The sequence below is a fragment of the Prionailurus viverrinus genome, chromosome A2, assembly GCF_022837055.1.
Source record: "Prionailurus viverrinus isolate Anna chromosome A2, UM_Priviv_1.0, whole genome shotgun sequence".
NCBI classification, from domain to species: Eukaryota; Metazoa; Chordata; class Mammalia; order Carnivora; family Felidae; genus Prionailurus; species Prionailurus viverrinus.
This window is the reverse complement of record NC_062562.1, coordinates 22409008-22421304: the sequence shown is the minus strand read 5'-3', so window position 1 is coordinate 22421304 and position 12297 is coordinate 22409008. Positions and strand designations below refer to the sequence as shown.

At 45.8% G+C, this 12297-nt stretch overlaps 1 protein-coding gene across 1 annotated transcript in view; it reads right to left on the bottom strand.

The window, feature by feature from the left end:
- The window catches only part of CACNA2D3 (calcium voltage-gated channel auxiliary subunit alpha2delta 3), an 865909-nt gene that overhangs the window by 286588 nt on the left and 567024 nt on the right, over nucleotides 1-12297 (bottom strand). The window contains exons 12-13 of the mRNA XM_047850751.1: nucleotides 12077-12155; nucleotides 1369-1502 (exon numbers count right to left, since the gene is read on the bottom strand). Coding sequence (XP_047706707.1) covers nucleotides 1369-1502; nucleotides 12077-12155 — 213 coding nt within the window. The remainder of the gene's footprint in view (nucleotides 1-1368; nucleotides 1503-12076; nucleotides 12156-12297) is intronic.

The window sequence follows — 12297 nt, the reverse complement described above, 5'->3', positions numbered from 1 at the left end:
GCAACCAGAGAGGGTTTTTCACCTTAGCATTCATCTCCATGCAGGGTGATTTCTCCCCGGGAAGGGGTAGGCCACCACGGTGTCCCCCAAGTTGGGTCCCCATATGCTGTTTCTGCCCTGCATTCACCTACAGCTGCCAGAAATGCAGCAAGAATGAGAGAGCTCATGGAGAGAAAAGCCGGCCCACCGCAGCCATTGAGATCACTCCAGAGGACAGCTGTGCCTGGGTTACAGTGATTAATGTGATGTTAATTCCAACAAAAACGATGGGAGAGAGGCCCTGTGAGAACATTTACAATCAATAAATGAAAAATGCCACTCCCATCAGACTCATTATCACTCTGAAAAATCACCCTGAAATTATACAAGAAACCTGGCCATTGAGCCATTGCTAGATGATTGGCAAAGCTCCTCCTTTTACACTAATTCTGCATCAGATTTTTTTTTTTTTTTTGCTTGGAATTTGCTTTAGAATGAGCTCATGGCCAGAGTTCCAACATCAATCCAGTGCCTGTGTAACCACCATTGAAGCATATTCTCACTCGTCTCTGGGAAGAGAATGCAGCTGTGGCCTCTACGGCGGCTCCAATTCACTGTTGGGGCTAAAGGTTGGTCACCTTCCCAAGCTGAGACCTCAAGATTCATCATCAGGACCGGGCCTCTCAGATGGTTAGCACTGAATCTAACAAGCCCATAATAACTGCTACTGATAGAATCTGTACACATATGGGAAGGAAAACAAAGTGCTGAGCAGACACCTGCCAAAAGTGCTGGTTACATTCTGATATTATGATTTTTCACCAACCTTGCTTGCCCAGAGGACCAACACAACTGTACCACAAAGGAAAATGTCATCAAACTCCATTATTGAGGAAGAGTGATAGAACAGCCATTGTAAAAATTAATGAAAGAAAACCTCACTCAGGTGGACTTGGTTGCTAGAAAGGGAGACCGGTCAGAAGAACTGTCAATCACAGACCCAACAGAAGACTACTCAACAGGAAAGGATCACCAGTTACAGGCCCCAACAGGAAAAGATGTACATTGCATCTTCTACAAGAAATCAAGCACCTTTGCAACCCAGCCAATGGGAAACCATCATCACCTTGAACTCTTGCTTCTCTCCAGTGGATTTTAGTTCAAAACAACCCCTCCCAACTTTCTCCTTTTTCTCCATAAAATAACGTTGGACTTGTCTACGGTTTTGCTGTAGCTTGCTTGTCCTGGATTGCAATTGTCTACTATTCCTGAATAAACGCATTTTTGCTGGTCAAATAACTGACAGTTTTATTTTTAAGGTTAACACCATCTTCTGGAATTCACAGAGGAAAACCCTCAGGCTCTCCCCCAAGGGCCCCAGGGACTCACAGTGCTGTCGATGTAAGCTTCAGTCCATACCACGTCGTGCTCCTGATCGATGACTTTGGGCCGGCTGAGTACATGCAGGTATTCCATGACATTTTCCTGCACATCAGCCAAGGTGGAGATCTGGGTGAAAAATCCTGCCGAGAGAGAGAAACAAGCTTAATAGCAGGAAGAAGTACACTGCAGAGCAAGCATAGGCCATTCCTTCTTGGCCTCTAGTTAACTTCTTTCATTTCTTTTCCTTTCCTTTTTATCTTTTTAATTTATTTTTTAAATGTGTATTTGTTTACTTTGAGAGAGAAAGCATAAGTGGGGCAGGGGGAGAGAGAGAGGGAGAGAGAGAATCCCGAGCAGGTTCCACATTATCAGCAATAGAACGTGACCTGAGCCAAAACCCAGAGTCAGATGCTCAACCGACTGAGCCACCCAGGCACCCCTTTTCCCTTTCCTTTTTAAACATCGTATCTCATCTCTACCATCACCCACTTCATGAGTAATATGTTCATGTGATATTGAAAATATAATCAAGCAAAAGGAGTAAAATTAAGATCAACCATAAACCCACGTCTCAGAGGAAGCCCCTGCTAACCCAATAAAGAAAGTTCACCTGGACTTTTTCCCAACACATCCATTTACACACATCCACATGCACCTTCTCTGTAAGAAACGGGAGTCCTCTCTACATGCCATTCTGGAGCTTTTTTTTTTTTTAACTTTAGTGACTTTATTTCCAATGGGAAAACTATGAACCACAAAATTTAAAGGCCATCTCATTTTTATAACTGTAACAATAGCTATGCCGAATGTGAAGGGGCATAAAATCTACTGAGCACTCGGTAAACAAACTCTGTCTTGTTTGTTCTTGCAACATGAGGAAGTGGGTATAACTGTGCCCACTTTCAAGACAAGATGACTGAGGCAGACGAAAGAGATGGGCTTCGCCCAAGTTCTCACAGGTATCAGGCAGCAACCACCGAAGGTGCACCCAGGGTTAGCTCCAACCCTGCTCCAACAGAATTTGGCCCTTTGTGTGTTTGAGGCGGAAACTCCAGCTCACATGCCTCATGTGGTCACCAGACCTGCGTTTTGAATAGGCTGGCTTGACATGGTTTCTAAGTACCAAAAAAAGTCTTCAATGTGCTATCGTCTCATGATGGGGACACCGTTTTGATTTTGAGCTCCTCTGCGGTGAGCAGTCCTGTTGGCTTCGCCATGGGCTAGGAGATGTTAGCAGAGGAGGCATGAGCTGAGCAAGGTCTGGGTCGCCGGAGTGGGGGGCTTTCACTCAAACATTTCTGAAAGGCTTTTGTGGTGCCCGGCACTGGAGAAGCAGGGATTAACAAGATCAGCACGACCTCCTGGGGCCTGGCAGGTCTGAGTAAACAGACAGCTGCAAAGTAGCACGGTCAATATTATGCTGAAACCCACACCAGGGACAGTCCACCAAACCCAGCTACCCCAAGGAATGGTCAGTGCAGCTGGCCCCTGGAGGGTGAGGGCCCAGTTAGCTAGAGGGAGACTGTATCCAGCACAGCAAGGGGTGTGAGTGAAGACCTAAGTGGAGAGTCAGGCCCCTTCTAGGAACTGAAAATCACTCCGAATGGGTGGAGTAAGGAGCTGGGGGAGGGGGGCTGGAAGTCAGATGCTGTTAAGATCAGAGATGAGGGGGGGGGGGGGACAATTACATAGGACCTTGGAAAGGAGTTTAGACTTTATCTTCCAGGCAGGTAGTCATGAGAGAATTTTAATAAAGGGGACACTGACGGACAATATTTATGTTTCCTCCCCATGCCTTTCAATAAGGACCCTTGCAACTAAGCTCACGCCATGTCCTACTTGCTAGCAAATCAGAGAAGGGTATGTACGCCCCTGAACCAGATCCGTCACAGCACTTGCTACAGTGTTTATAGAACCTCTCGTCTAAAACAGTGCCCCGGGTAAGGAAATGCCTGCCCCTCTGTTGTCCAGAATGGGCTAGAACACTCCCAGGGCATTTCCAAACAAAGGCCAGCTGGTTTGAATTTGCTGTGCCAACCCCAAACCAGGTTGGGACCATGTGGCTTCTGGCTTCCTGATGACAGCTCTGCACAGTGCTAATTAACATGCATTGTCACTCCTGTCCAGGGCTGGGGCCTCTCCCACCCCAGGGGAAACAGGGCCCCAAAGGCACAGACCTTGAGTGCCTGTTCCAGCTTGTGGCCTGGGAGGGGGCCCATGTGCACCTTGGCACTCCCTCTGAGGTCAGGCACTACAGTTAGGGACATCCATCTGGGATGGTGCTCCCACAAGGCTTCCAGGTGGCCCTTTCTTGGAGGCAAGGTGGGAAAGGCAAGATTAAAGAGGGCTGCTGGGTGACAGAGCATTCATGCTATCATCCCTTTATGCACGGCAACTGCAATCACAGTGTGACTGAGCAGAAAGCATTTCATCTCTCCTTTAGCAGGCAAAACTTGGGCTCTGAAGGAAGGGTGTTAGGTCCAAAAACAAAGCACAGGGGACAAGCTAAGAGAAGTGTTGCCACGTTGAGAGGAGAAGGAGAGAGCTGAAAGTTCTGGACCATCAGGGCACATGGGCGAACAATTCACAGTGTAGAGCAATTCCAATTGGGGATCCTGTGCCAAATGTGCACTGAAGACAGCATCTCTTAGGAGGAATTTTTCTTAGTTGTCTGTATTTTCATTCGAATGCTCAAAGCCAACAGTAAAAAACCCTGATTTGGGTTTTCCGAAATAGGGCCAAGAGAAGAAAGGGAATGAATGTAAGGAGGAGGATGGGAGAGAGATCATTAGCATAGGAGGGAGTAGGAAGGAAACACAATCACACATTTGGAAGGATATTGAGCTGGGACACCATACTCACTTGGCCTTGCTTATCATACTCAGAGTTCTGAAAAGCTGGCTTCTCCCCAGAGCTACAGACCCATAGCCAACCGTATACCTGACACCTCCATGGGGATGAGTAACAGGATTCTCAGGCTCAACTTGTCCAAAGCCAACTCCCAATTTCCCTGTCCAAACCCATTCCTCCCCTGGTGGGTCTTCCCCATCTTAGCAAATGGCGCCACTGCCCAATTAGGCCAAAAACATAAGAATTATCTTTGATAGCCATCATTTCCTCACCACACCCCATAGCTAATCTATGGCATGTTCCTCTGGCCCTGCCTCTAAAATATATTTAAAATTCTGTTTCCCATCTCCATTGCTCCCAAGACTCCATCATCTCTCCCCCAGAGCCTCTCACGCCTCTCCCTCCTTGTTATCTATACTCCTCATGGCAGTTGTATGGAATGTCTGTAGGTATAAAGCAGATCACCATCTCCCTTCTTAAGGTCCTAAAACAGATTCTGTTTAGAGTTACAATAAAATTAAAATTCTTACTCTGACCACCAAGACTCGCCATCAACTGGCCCCTTCCCACCTGGGTGATGGAATCCCCTTCTGTACTCCCATCCTTGCCCACTGTTTCACCTCACTGGCCTTTTGCTTCCTCTCACAGAGCATGTTCATCACCACCCCCACCTCCGGGGCCTTTCACTTGCTGCCCCTTCTGCCCAACATACCTTTTATCCTCTTTTGCCATGACTGGCTTCTGTTATCATTTGGAGATGAGCTGCCTGAACTTACTTCTTTCGATTCACTCCACCTTCCCTTTATTTGTTTTACTCTGTTCTCTTTCACTGGAATATAAACTCCATGACATGTGACAAAAAGCTGGTGCCTATCTTGTCCAGAGCAGCATTCCCCAAACCAGGCACAGGGGTCTGGGGGAACCAACAGTAATGTAGGGACATTCATGAGGCCCGAGGGTCTCCCTGCACCTGGGCCACACAACAGCCTAACTCGTGTGCTCATTGTATACAGAGGAACTTGAGCTCAGTAACTTGTCCTGGATCAATTCGAATCTAGGTTCATCAGATTCCAAAACCTTTGCTCTTCACCACAGAAGACACTGCCTCTCCCCGTATTGGGAAGGGTCAGGCACAGCTGCTCAGAGGTCCTGCCCCAAGAGGGTGACCCTCATGGGCTGTTTGTGTCTCGGTGGCTGAGAATTTGAGGATGGGGATGGGAAATGTATAGCTCTCCCCTGAAGTTCCTGGGAACTGCTCAATGATTAGCACCGAAGATCTACTGAAAAGGTCACATGTCACAGTTCTAACTTCTATCTGAAAACATAGACCAGGGATGCAGATGTATAAAATGTAAGAAAAGCTGAAATTATAAAAATACTATTAATAATGTATATTGCAAAGCTTAATGCAAATTTATCATCTAGCCCCAATTCATTAAAACCTAAAAACTTTCTGAAAGGCTCTTTTTTGTTTTAAAATGTTTTCATATAAGTTTTAGTTAACAAATGTACCTTTTGATGGATAACAGGAAGTCACTGAGGGCTGGCCGCTTTGGCTGTAACTATAGGTGCTTCCCTTGTTTTCCCTCCTCATTCTCTGGACTGGCCACCTGCCCTCCTCCCTCCCCTCACTTTCATTTCTTTTAAATCCTAGCTCGTGAATGTTTATTCTCTTCTTTAATGTGCCTTTTTGGACTTCATAGATCATGTAAGAAAACAGAATCAGCAATCATTTGGTAATTACCAAGGACTAATTAATGCTGAAATTAGCCATCTATTACAAGTGGTCTGCTCATTTTTCTACATAACATCAATTTATTTACCTTATTCCCTTGCAGAGCCTTCTGTGAACTCTGGGTTACAACTGCTCAGTGCGATAAACCACAGGCAGCCTGGTGCTTTGTGTTTCTGAGATTTTACCACCCTTACTTTGAGATTTCTTAAGGGTCCTTGTCGAAAAGATGCCTCTGTGTGAGATGCTCCGTCGGCACATCACTCGATACTCAGCTTTGTGGTGATGCCAGAGGCGAGGGCCCTGTAAGTCAGTCCTCAATGGGAGACTCTTTCTGTGCACCTCGCATGCTGGGGTCCCTGTTCCATCTTTGGTGTGATGGACACTGCTCCTAGTGAGTCTTTTCAGAGGCTTCCCCCCGGCCTGCCTCTTAAATAAGACAAGCTGAAAACTAGAAAGCCAAGATTCCGGTCTTGTCAGAGCAATAAGGTGGGCAGCGAGGTCGATGGTGTGACCTTGTGTGCCTCTCCTAAGGAAACAGCAGTGTTCTCGGAAGACCCTCGCAGTGTTCTATCTCCCTCCTCCCTGTCAACAGCACACACTGCTGAAAAAAGCCCACTTATTTCTGCAGAAAAATGTAGTTTACAAAGTGCTTTCTGTCTCCACAGTTCTTTGGACTTTCACAAAGACCAAGCAAGAGGTCTACTGAGCCCTGAGAGATGAGGGCTCTTCAAGGAGTTGGGAAGAACCCATTGGGAGAGAATGCCCCCCTGGACAGGGAGCCCAGTGGCCCTGGTGGGCATCGTTGTCAAGTGTGAAGCTATTGGAATGAGCCCCAAACCTCAGATTTAGGAGCAAGCCTTTTCCTTTGTGAATAAAATTACATTTTTAATTTCAAATCTCATGTTAGAAAAAACTAATTTGAAGGATCATGCGGTAGAGCTAGGAATGCTGGCTTGTCTGCAGCTCTACTGCTGAGCCAACTCTTCCCACCTCATCTCCTCTCAGAGCCTTAATGTCCCCATTTGTAAAATGTCAGGAACTGGACCACACGCCTGCACAGGCTGAGGCAGGATCACTTCTGGGACGCACAGGCTGAGTATAAATCCTGGTCTAGCCTTTATGCGCTGCAGCATGTTAAAGTCCTTCCTCAAACTCTAAATTCTGTTTTCTAGATTCTCCCATACGATGGGAAACAAGCACAAGTCTTCTGTGAAACAGGACTATCATCCCCCCAAAGAGAGGCAACCCTACAGCCTGGTGAAGAGTTAAGCTTGGGCTTTGGATCAGCCGGGCCTGGATCCTGGCTCGGCCACCTGCTGGTTGCTAACCCAGAGCAAGGTGCCAGTCTCTCCAAATCTGCTTCCTGGTCACGCACCTCCCAAAGCTTTACGAGGTCAGAGATGACACACCAAAGTGCTCTGCATTCTACCTGGCATTGAGTAAGCAGTTTGGTGTGCTTAGCTGTGGTTTAACAACAGTAGCCCTGTCTTCCTCTTCATCACCATTACCCTCTCCCCTCCAATCCTCATGTTTACAGAATGTGCACAATGGAATATTATTCAGCCATGAGAAAGAAGGAAATCCTACCAGTGAGACAACATGGATGGCCCTTGAGGGCACCATGCTAAGTGAGTAAGTCAGACAAAGAAGGACTAATACTACATGATACCACTTATGCGTGAAATCTATGTGGAGTCTAAAAAAAGCCAAACTTGTAGAAGCAGAGTAGAATAGTGGTTACCAGGGGTTGGAAGGGGTTGGAGGAATTGGGAGATATTGGTCAACAGGTATAAAATTTTTAAAAATTACATAAATGTATCTGAATGACATTTTTGCCTTCTCCCACCTGCTCCAAAATGGCAAAAAGTTGTAATTTTCATTTTCCCCTCAATCCCACCTACAACCATTCTGGGCTCATAAATTTAACTATCTTTTAGGGGACAAGACACTTGGAAAGGTATGGCGAAGTTAAGGATTTGGGGATGGAAAAAGACTGTGGTTCTGAGTGCTCGAGGAGGTCTTAGGCCACCAGTTCTCTCTCAGATCAGGAGAAAATGACCATTAACCCATCAAAAAGGGACAAGCTGACCAGAGGGACAACCAAGAGAGACTCATGGGGCATTTCCATTCGACCTAACGATGACTGATGGGTTGAGAACCCAAACACAGAGCCCCTTCTTTATTTGCACAGCTGGAAAACACTCCCTCCACCACGATTTCTGAAGGAGAATCAGGCATTGCTTATTTAAAATCTTGGCACACTGAACATTAGAGAAGGTCATCACGGCTTTATGGAGTATCTGGGCTAGTCGGCCCCTCTTTCCAGTTTTCCCAGCTCACTTGTTCCTCCAATAGTGTGAATACAGAGCTTTAAGTTCCACAAGCCACCCTACAGTGGCAATGATTATTTTCATGCATTTAAAATGATTTGCCTCTTTGCCTCATTAGGGCTGGTTCCCTCAAGATAGGACCTAGTTATGCATAAAATGAAACAAACCAATGAGATCCAGGCCTCTCTGGATTTTGCTAGTAGATTGGACAAGACAGAGAACCCCTGCAAGGGGCATGAATGTCCTCAGGAATCCGTTTCCAGGGGACAGTGTCTGAGGTGCACTGACTGAGAACTGTCTCCATGGTTACCAGACTCTATTGGTGCAGATAATGGGTCCCTGACTACTGACCCGGGGAAGAGGTGCTGGCCCTAGGACTCCTGAGTCACTTTGGCCAGTCAGCCAGCAGACTTCTCCTTGGGCTCCCCTGGGCTCCCCCTGTGTCTGTTTTGGTCCCCGAATGCTAATGCTCCATTTCACTGAAGAACTTGGCTGACTCAGGGAGAAAATATGTAAGGGGGGGGGCCCCCTCTGGACCTCATGTCACTTGAGATGAAAAATGTTATGCTGTCTCCATACTATAACAATCTGAGACTATAAACAATGATTTAATTAATGACCAGAGAAGAATACTTGCTCACCGATGTTACATGGTCTGAAACCCCATAACTGACGCAACGTGAAGCCAATGTTTATATGGGCACAGATGACTGGAAGCTAACATTTTGGTGGCGACTGTTACTTTGAAGGGTGGCAAACAATGACATTTTATTCCCAAGGCCCTTTAGAAAAGAAGCAGAGTGAGGAAGGCAGACGTCTTGAGACAGACTTGCTTTGGCAGGGAAGGAAATGACTGGATTTGTTCAGGAAGAGAAGGAGAATCACTGTGGAATCCGATGGCCTGGCCAGCAAGGCAGCTACTGTTACCTCCTTGGGTTTTCCAAGTTGCTGTACTCAGAACTTATAAATCTAAAGGCCTATATTCTATAGCCAGGCCCTGGAATACTCTGAGTTGACTAAATTGTCTTCAAAAGGATGCCTCAAAGATTCTTATAAACAATGGCTAAAACTGAATTATGGTGTAATATTAGTTGATTAAGACAAGACTTCAATTTGAGTAATTTTCATCAGCTGGACACAGACAGATACAAACAAGAACCCATGACTAAATGCATCCTAGCTGATGGGAACAACTACAATCCAATGTGGCAGGAATAACAGCAACATTTTTTAAAAACTTGAAAATGGAAAGGAACTCTTTCTTTTCAAGACCACAAAATAAAGGAAAAAATGGGAAAAGTGTAGTTCGCTCAAGGTTTTCAAATGTCAACAAAGTTCCAAAACTTATTTCAAGAATGGCCTCTTCACTCAGAGGAAATCTGGGATCCCCTGAACCCCCATATCTTCATTGCCTATGTTTCTCCTTTACTTTGCCCCCACGTGAAGCCAGATGCATTATCCTGAGACAATCAGAATTGTTGATACCTTTTAGTGAGGCCAGCCAGCCGCTAAACTAAACTAATTGTAAAATGTGTTATGTTAGTGCTTCAAGGAAATGTTAAAAACCTTCCACGCTGTTCTCTCCTTTTAAGATGAGGGGATTGACATGGGTTTAAAAGACTGTTCCAAGTAGAAGCAGAGAATTCAAGACAATGTCAAGCAAAGGGAAAGGCGAGAAAGCTTTATTTGGTTGTCCATGCACCTTTTCACCACTCATGTCCCACACCCGCCCATTCACAGTGCTAAGCCCCCGCAGAACACATATATTTTTCTCTATGGGATTACCTCCACCCATGCCCAATTTAGCTTGGGGAGACCTGATCCAAGCTTGGGGTCATAATCTTTTCTGGGGGAATGAAGGGACTTGAAATCAGAATTTAGAATGCTGACCAGCCTCAAGTGGAGAAGATACAAACTCTTCTTTTGAATATCATGTCTTGCCCACAATGTGTTGTGTGGACAGAGGAGTGTGCACGGCATGGTGTGGTCATTTCTAGATGTGCACACACCACAGCGGGCAGAGGGGGGTGGTCTGTCTACAAAGAGGAAGAATGTCATGGGGTGCAGAAAGAAACCAACGAAGAAAGGAACTGAAACCAGCCTCCTGGTCCCTCATGAAACATGAGCTTCTCTTCCCGCTCTGGGCTCTGAGTCACTCCTTTTCCTCTCCAAAACACTCCTCTTTTTAATTTCAGAGAGCAACTTCAGCTGCTTGCAACTAAAATAACTTTGTCTTAAGAGCTGGGGTGTGCAAACTCTTCATGGAGTCCTCCTTCCTTCACTAACGTACAAACATTGGAACTTTTTTTTTTAATAAAGCATGGCTTAAGAGACAATATTAAAAAAGACCACCTAAATCTATCAAGACTAGTTTACTATGTGATAGGACATGTCTTCCTTTGTAAGTGTGTATAGCCAATTTACTCATTTTTCAAACGTTAAAGGAGCACTCGCTCTGAGTGAGATAGGAGTCTGGGCTCTCCCCAAGTGCTCATGATGAAATCAGAGTAAAAGCCTGTTCTCATAGAACATGTAGCCTCCGAGGGGAAATAAGACACGCCTACAGATCAAAATGGCACCAGGAAATAATACAGGACATGCATTTGTGAGGCACTGCACTACCAGTTTTACCTGCAGAACCCCATTTCAGGCTCACAACAGTGTCGGGCACGTGTCATCATTACCCCTGCTCTGTAGGTGACACAACTCAGACCCAGATAGGTCTGGTAACTTGTCCATGGGTGGTGGATGGTGGAGGCTAGATTTGAACTCAAGGAGTCTAGGTTAAGACTCCAGGGGTTGGACTTGACCAGCTATTTGCCTCCTCTGTTTTGCCTTTTTGGTTGTGTGTACCATGAAAAGAAGCCCTTTACTGACTAGTGGGCCAGTTACCTCCCTCCTTCTGTCTTCCCCAAAGCATTGTTTCTGACACACAACAGGAGATTATTAAATAATAAACCTTGGAATATCGAAAAGGCAACAATTACTGAGCATTTACCATGCCTCAGCATTGAACCAGGTACCTAAAATACACCATTTCATTAATCCTTACATTTAATAGGAATCAAAGGAAGAACTATTATCCACATCCTGATTTTGGAGATTAGAACATTGAGGCAGGTTAAAAACTAATTCGATTAGTTAAGTAGGCTAAGTTATGCTATGGGAACATATCAAACTGAAAATCTCAGTAGCTTAACACAAAGGGTTATTGATTATACTGGCAGCATGGGCCGGCACACAGCCGGGGGCAGGGGGAGTAGAAAGGCCTCCGTCCCTAGTGGTCACTCAGGAAACCGGGCTGATGAAGTCATCTCATGACTATTCCATCCAGAGCATGGAGTTTCAGAGTTCACAAGGGCAGGAGAACATTGTATGGACACTATCATACTAGCTCTAACGCGCTTTAGCCTAGGAATGATGCAGGTTGGTTTTGCTCACGGCCTACTGAACCTGCCTTGAGGCCCCAGCTAACTGCAAGGGGACTAGGAAGGTGGAGTGAACACACGGGTATCTGGTGATCAGTAAAGTGCTATGCCATCGTAATCATCCCAAGGTCACCCAGCAACTAAGCGGCAGAATGTAGAAGGTTAACCATTCCACATGACAATGTCCTCGAAATTTCTAAATGTATTTCCGGAGATGCTATTATAAGTTATCAAAACTCATCTAGAAACACCCAAATGTTGTCTTAGAACTCATAGCCTTCTCTTAGAACTTTCTACTTGCTCAGGACTACCCCAATTTTGGCACATCCGAGGGGAAGTTACTCAGAGCCAAGCACACGGGGGGAACCTACCTTTGTTGGCACAAGCCATCCACTTGAGATTGTCTGCAAAAGCAGCCTCCCGTCCAATGAGGTAGGTGAAGATGCGGACCTGAGAGGAAGAGGAACACAGGCATCAGTGGTGTTCACCTTTCACTCTGCTGCCCCAGATCACATGCGTGGCACACACACATGTGCTTTACCTCTTTAATGCCCCAGGCTTCCCATCTGTAGGAACATATTTAAGACATTTG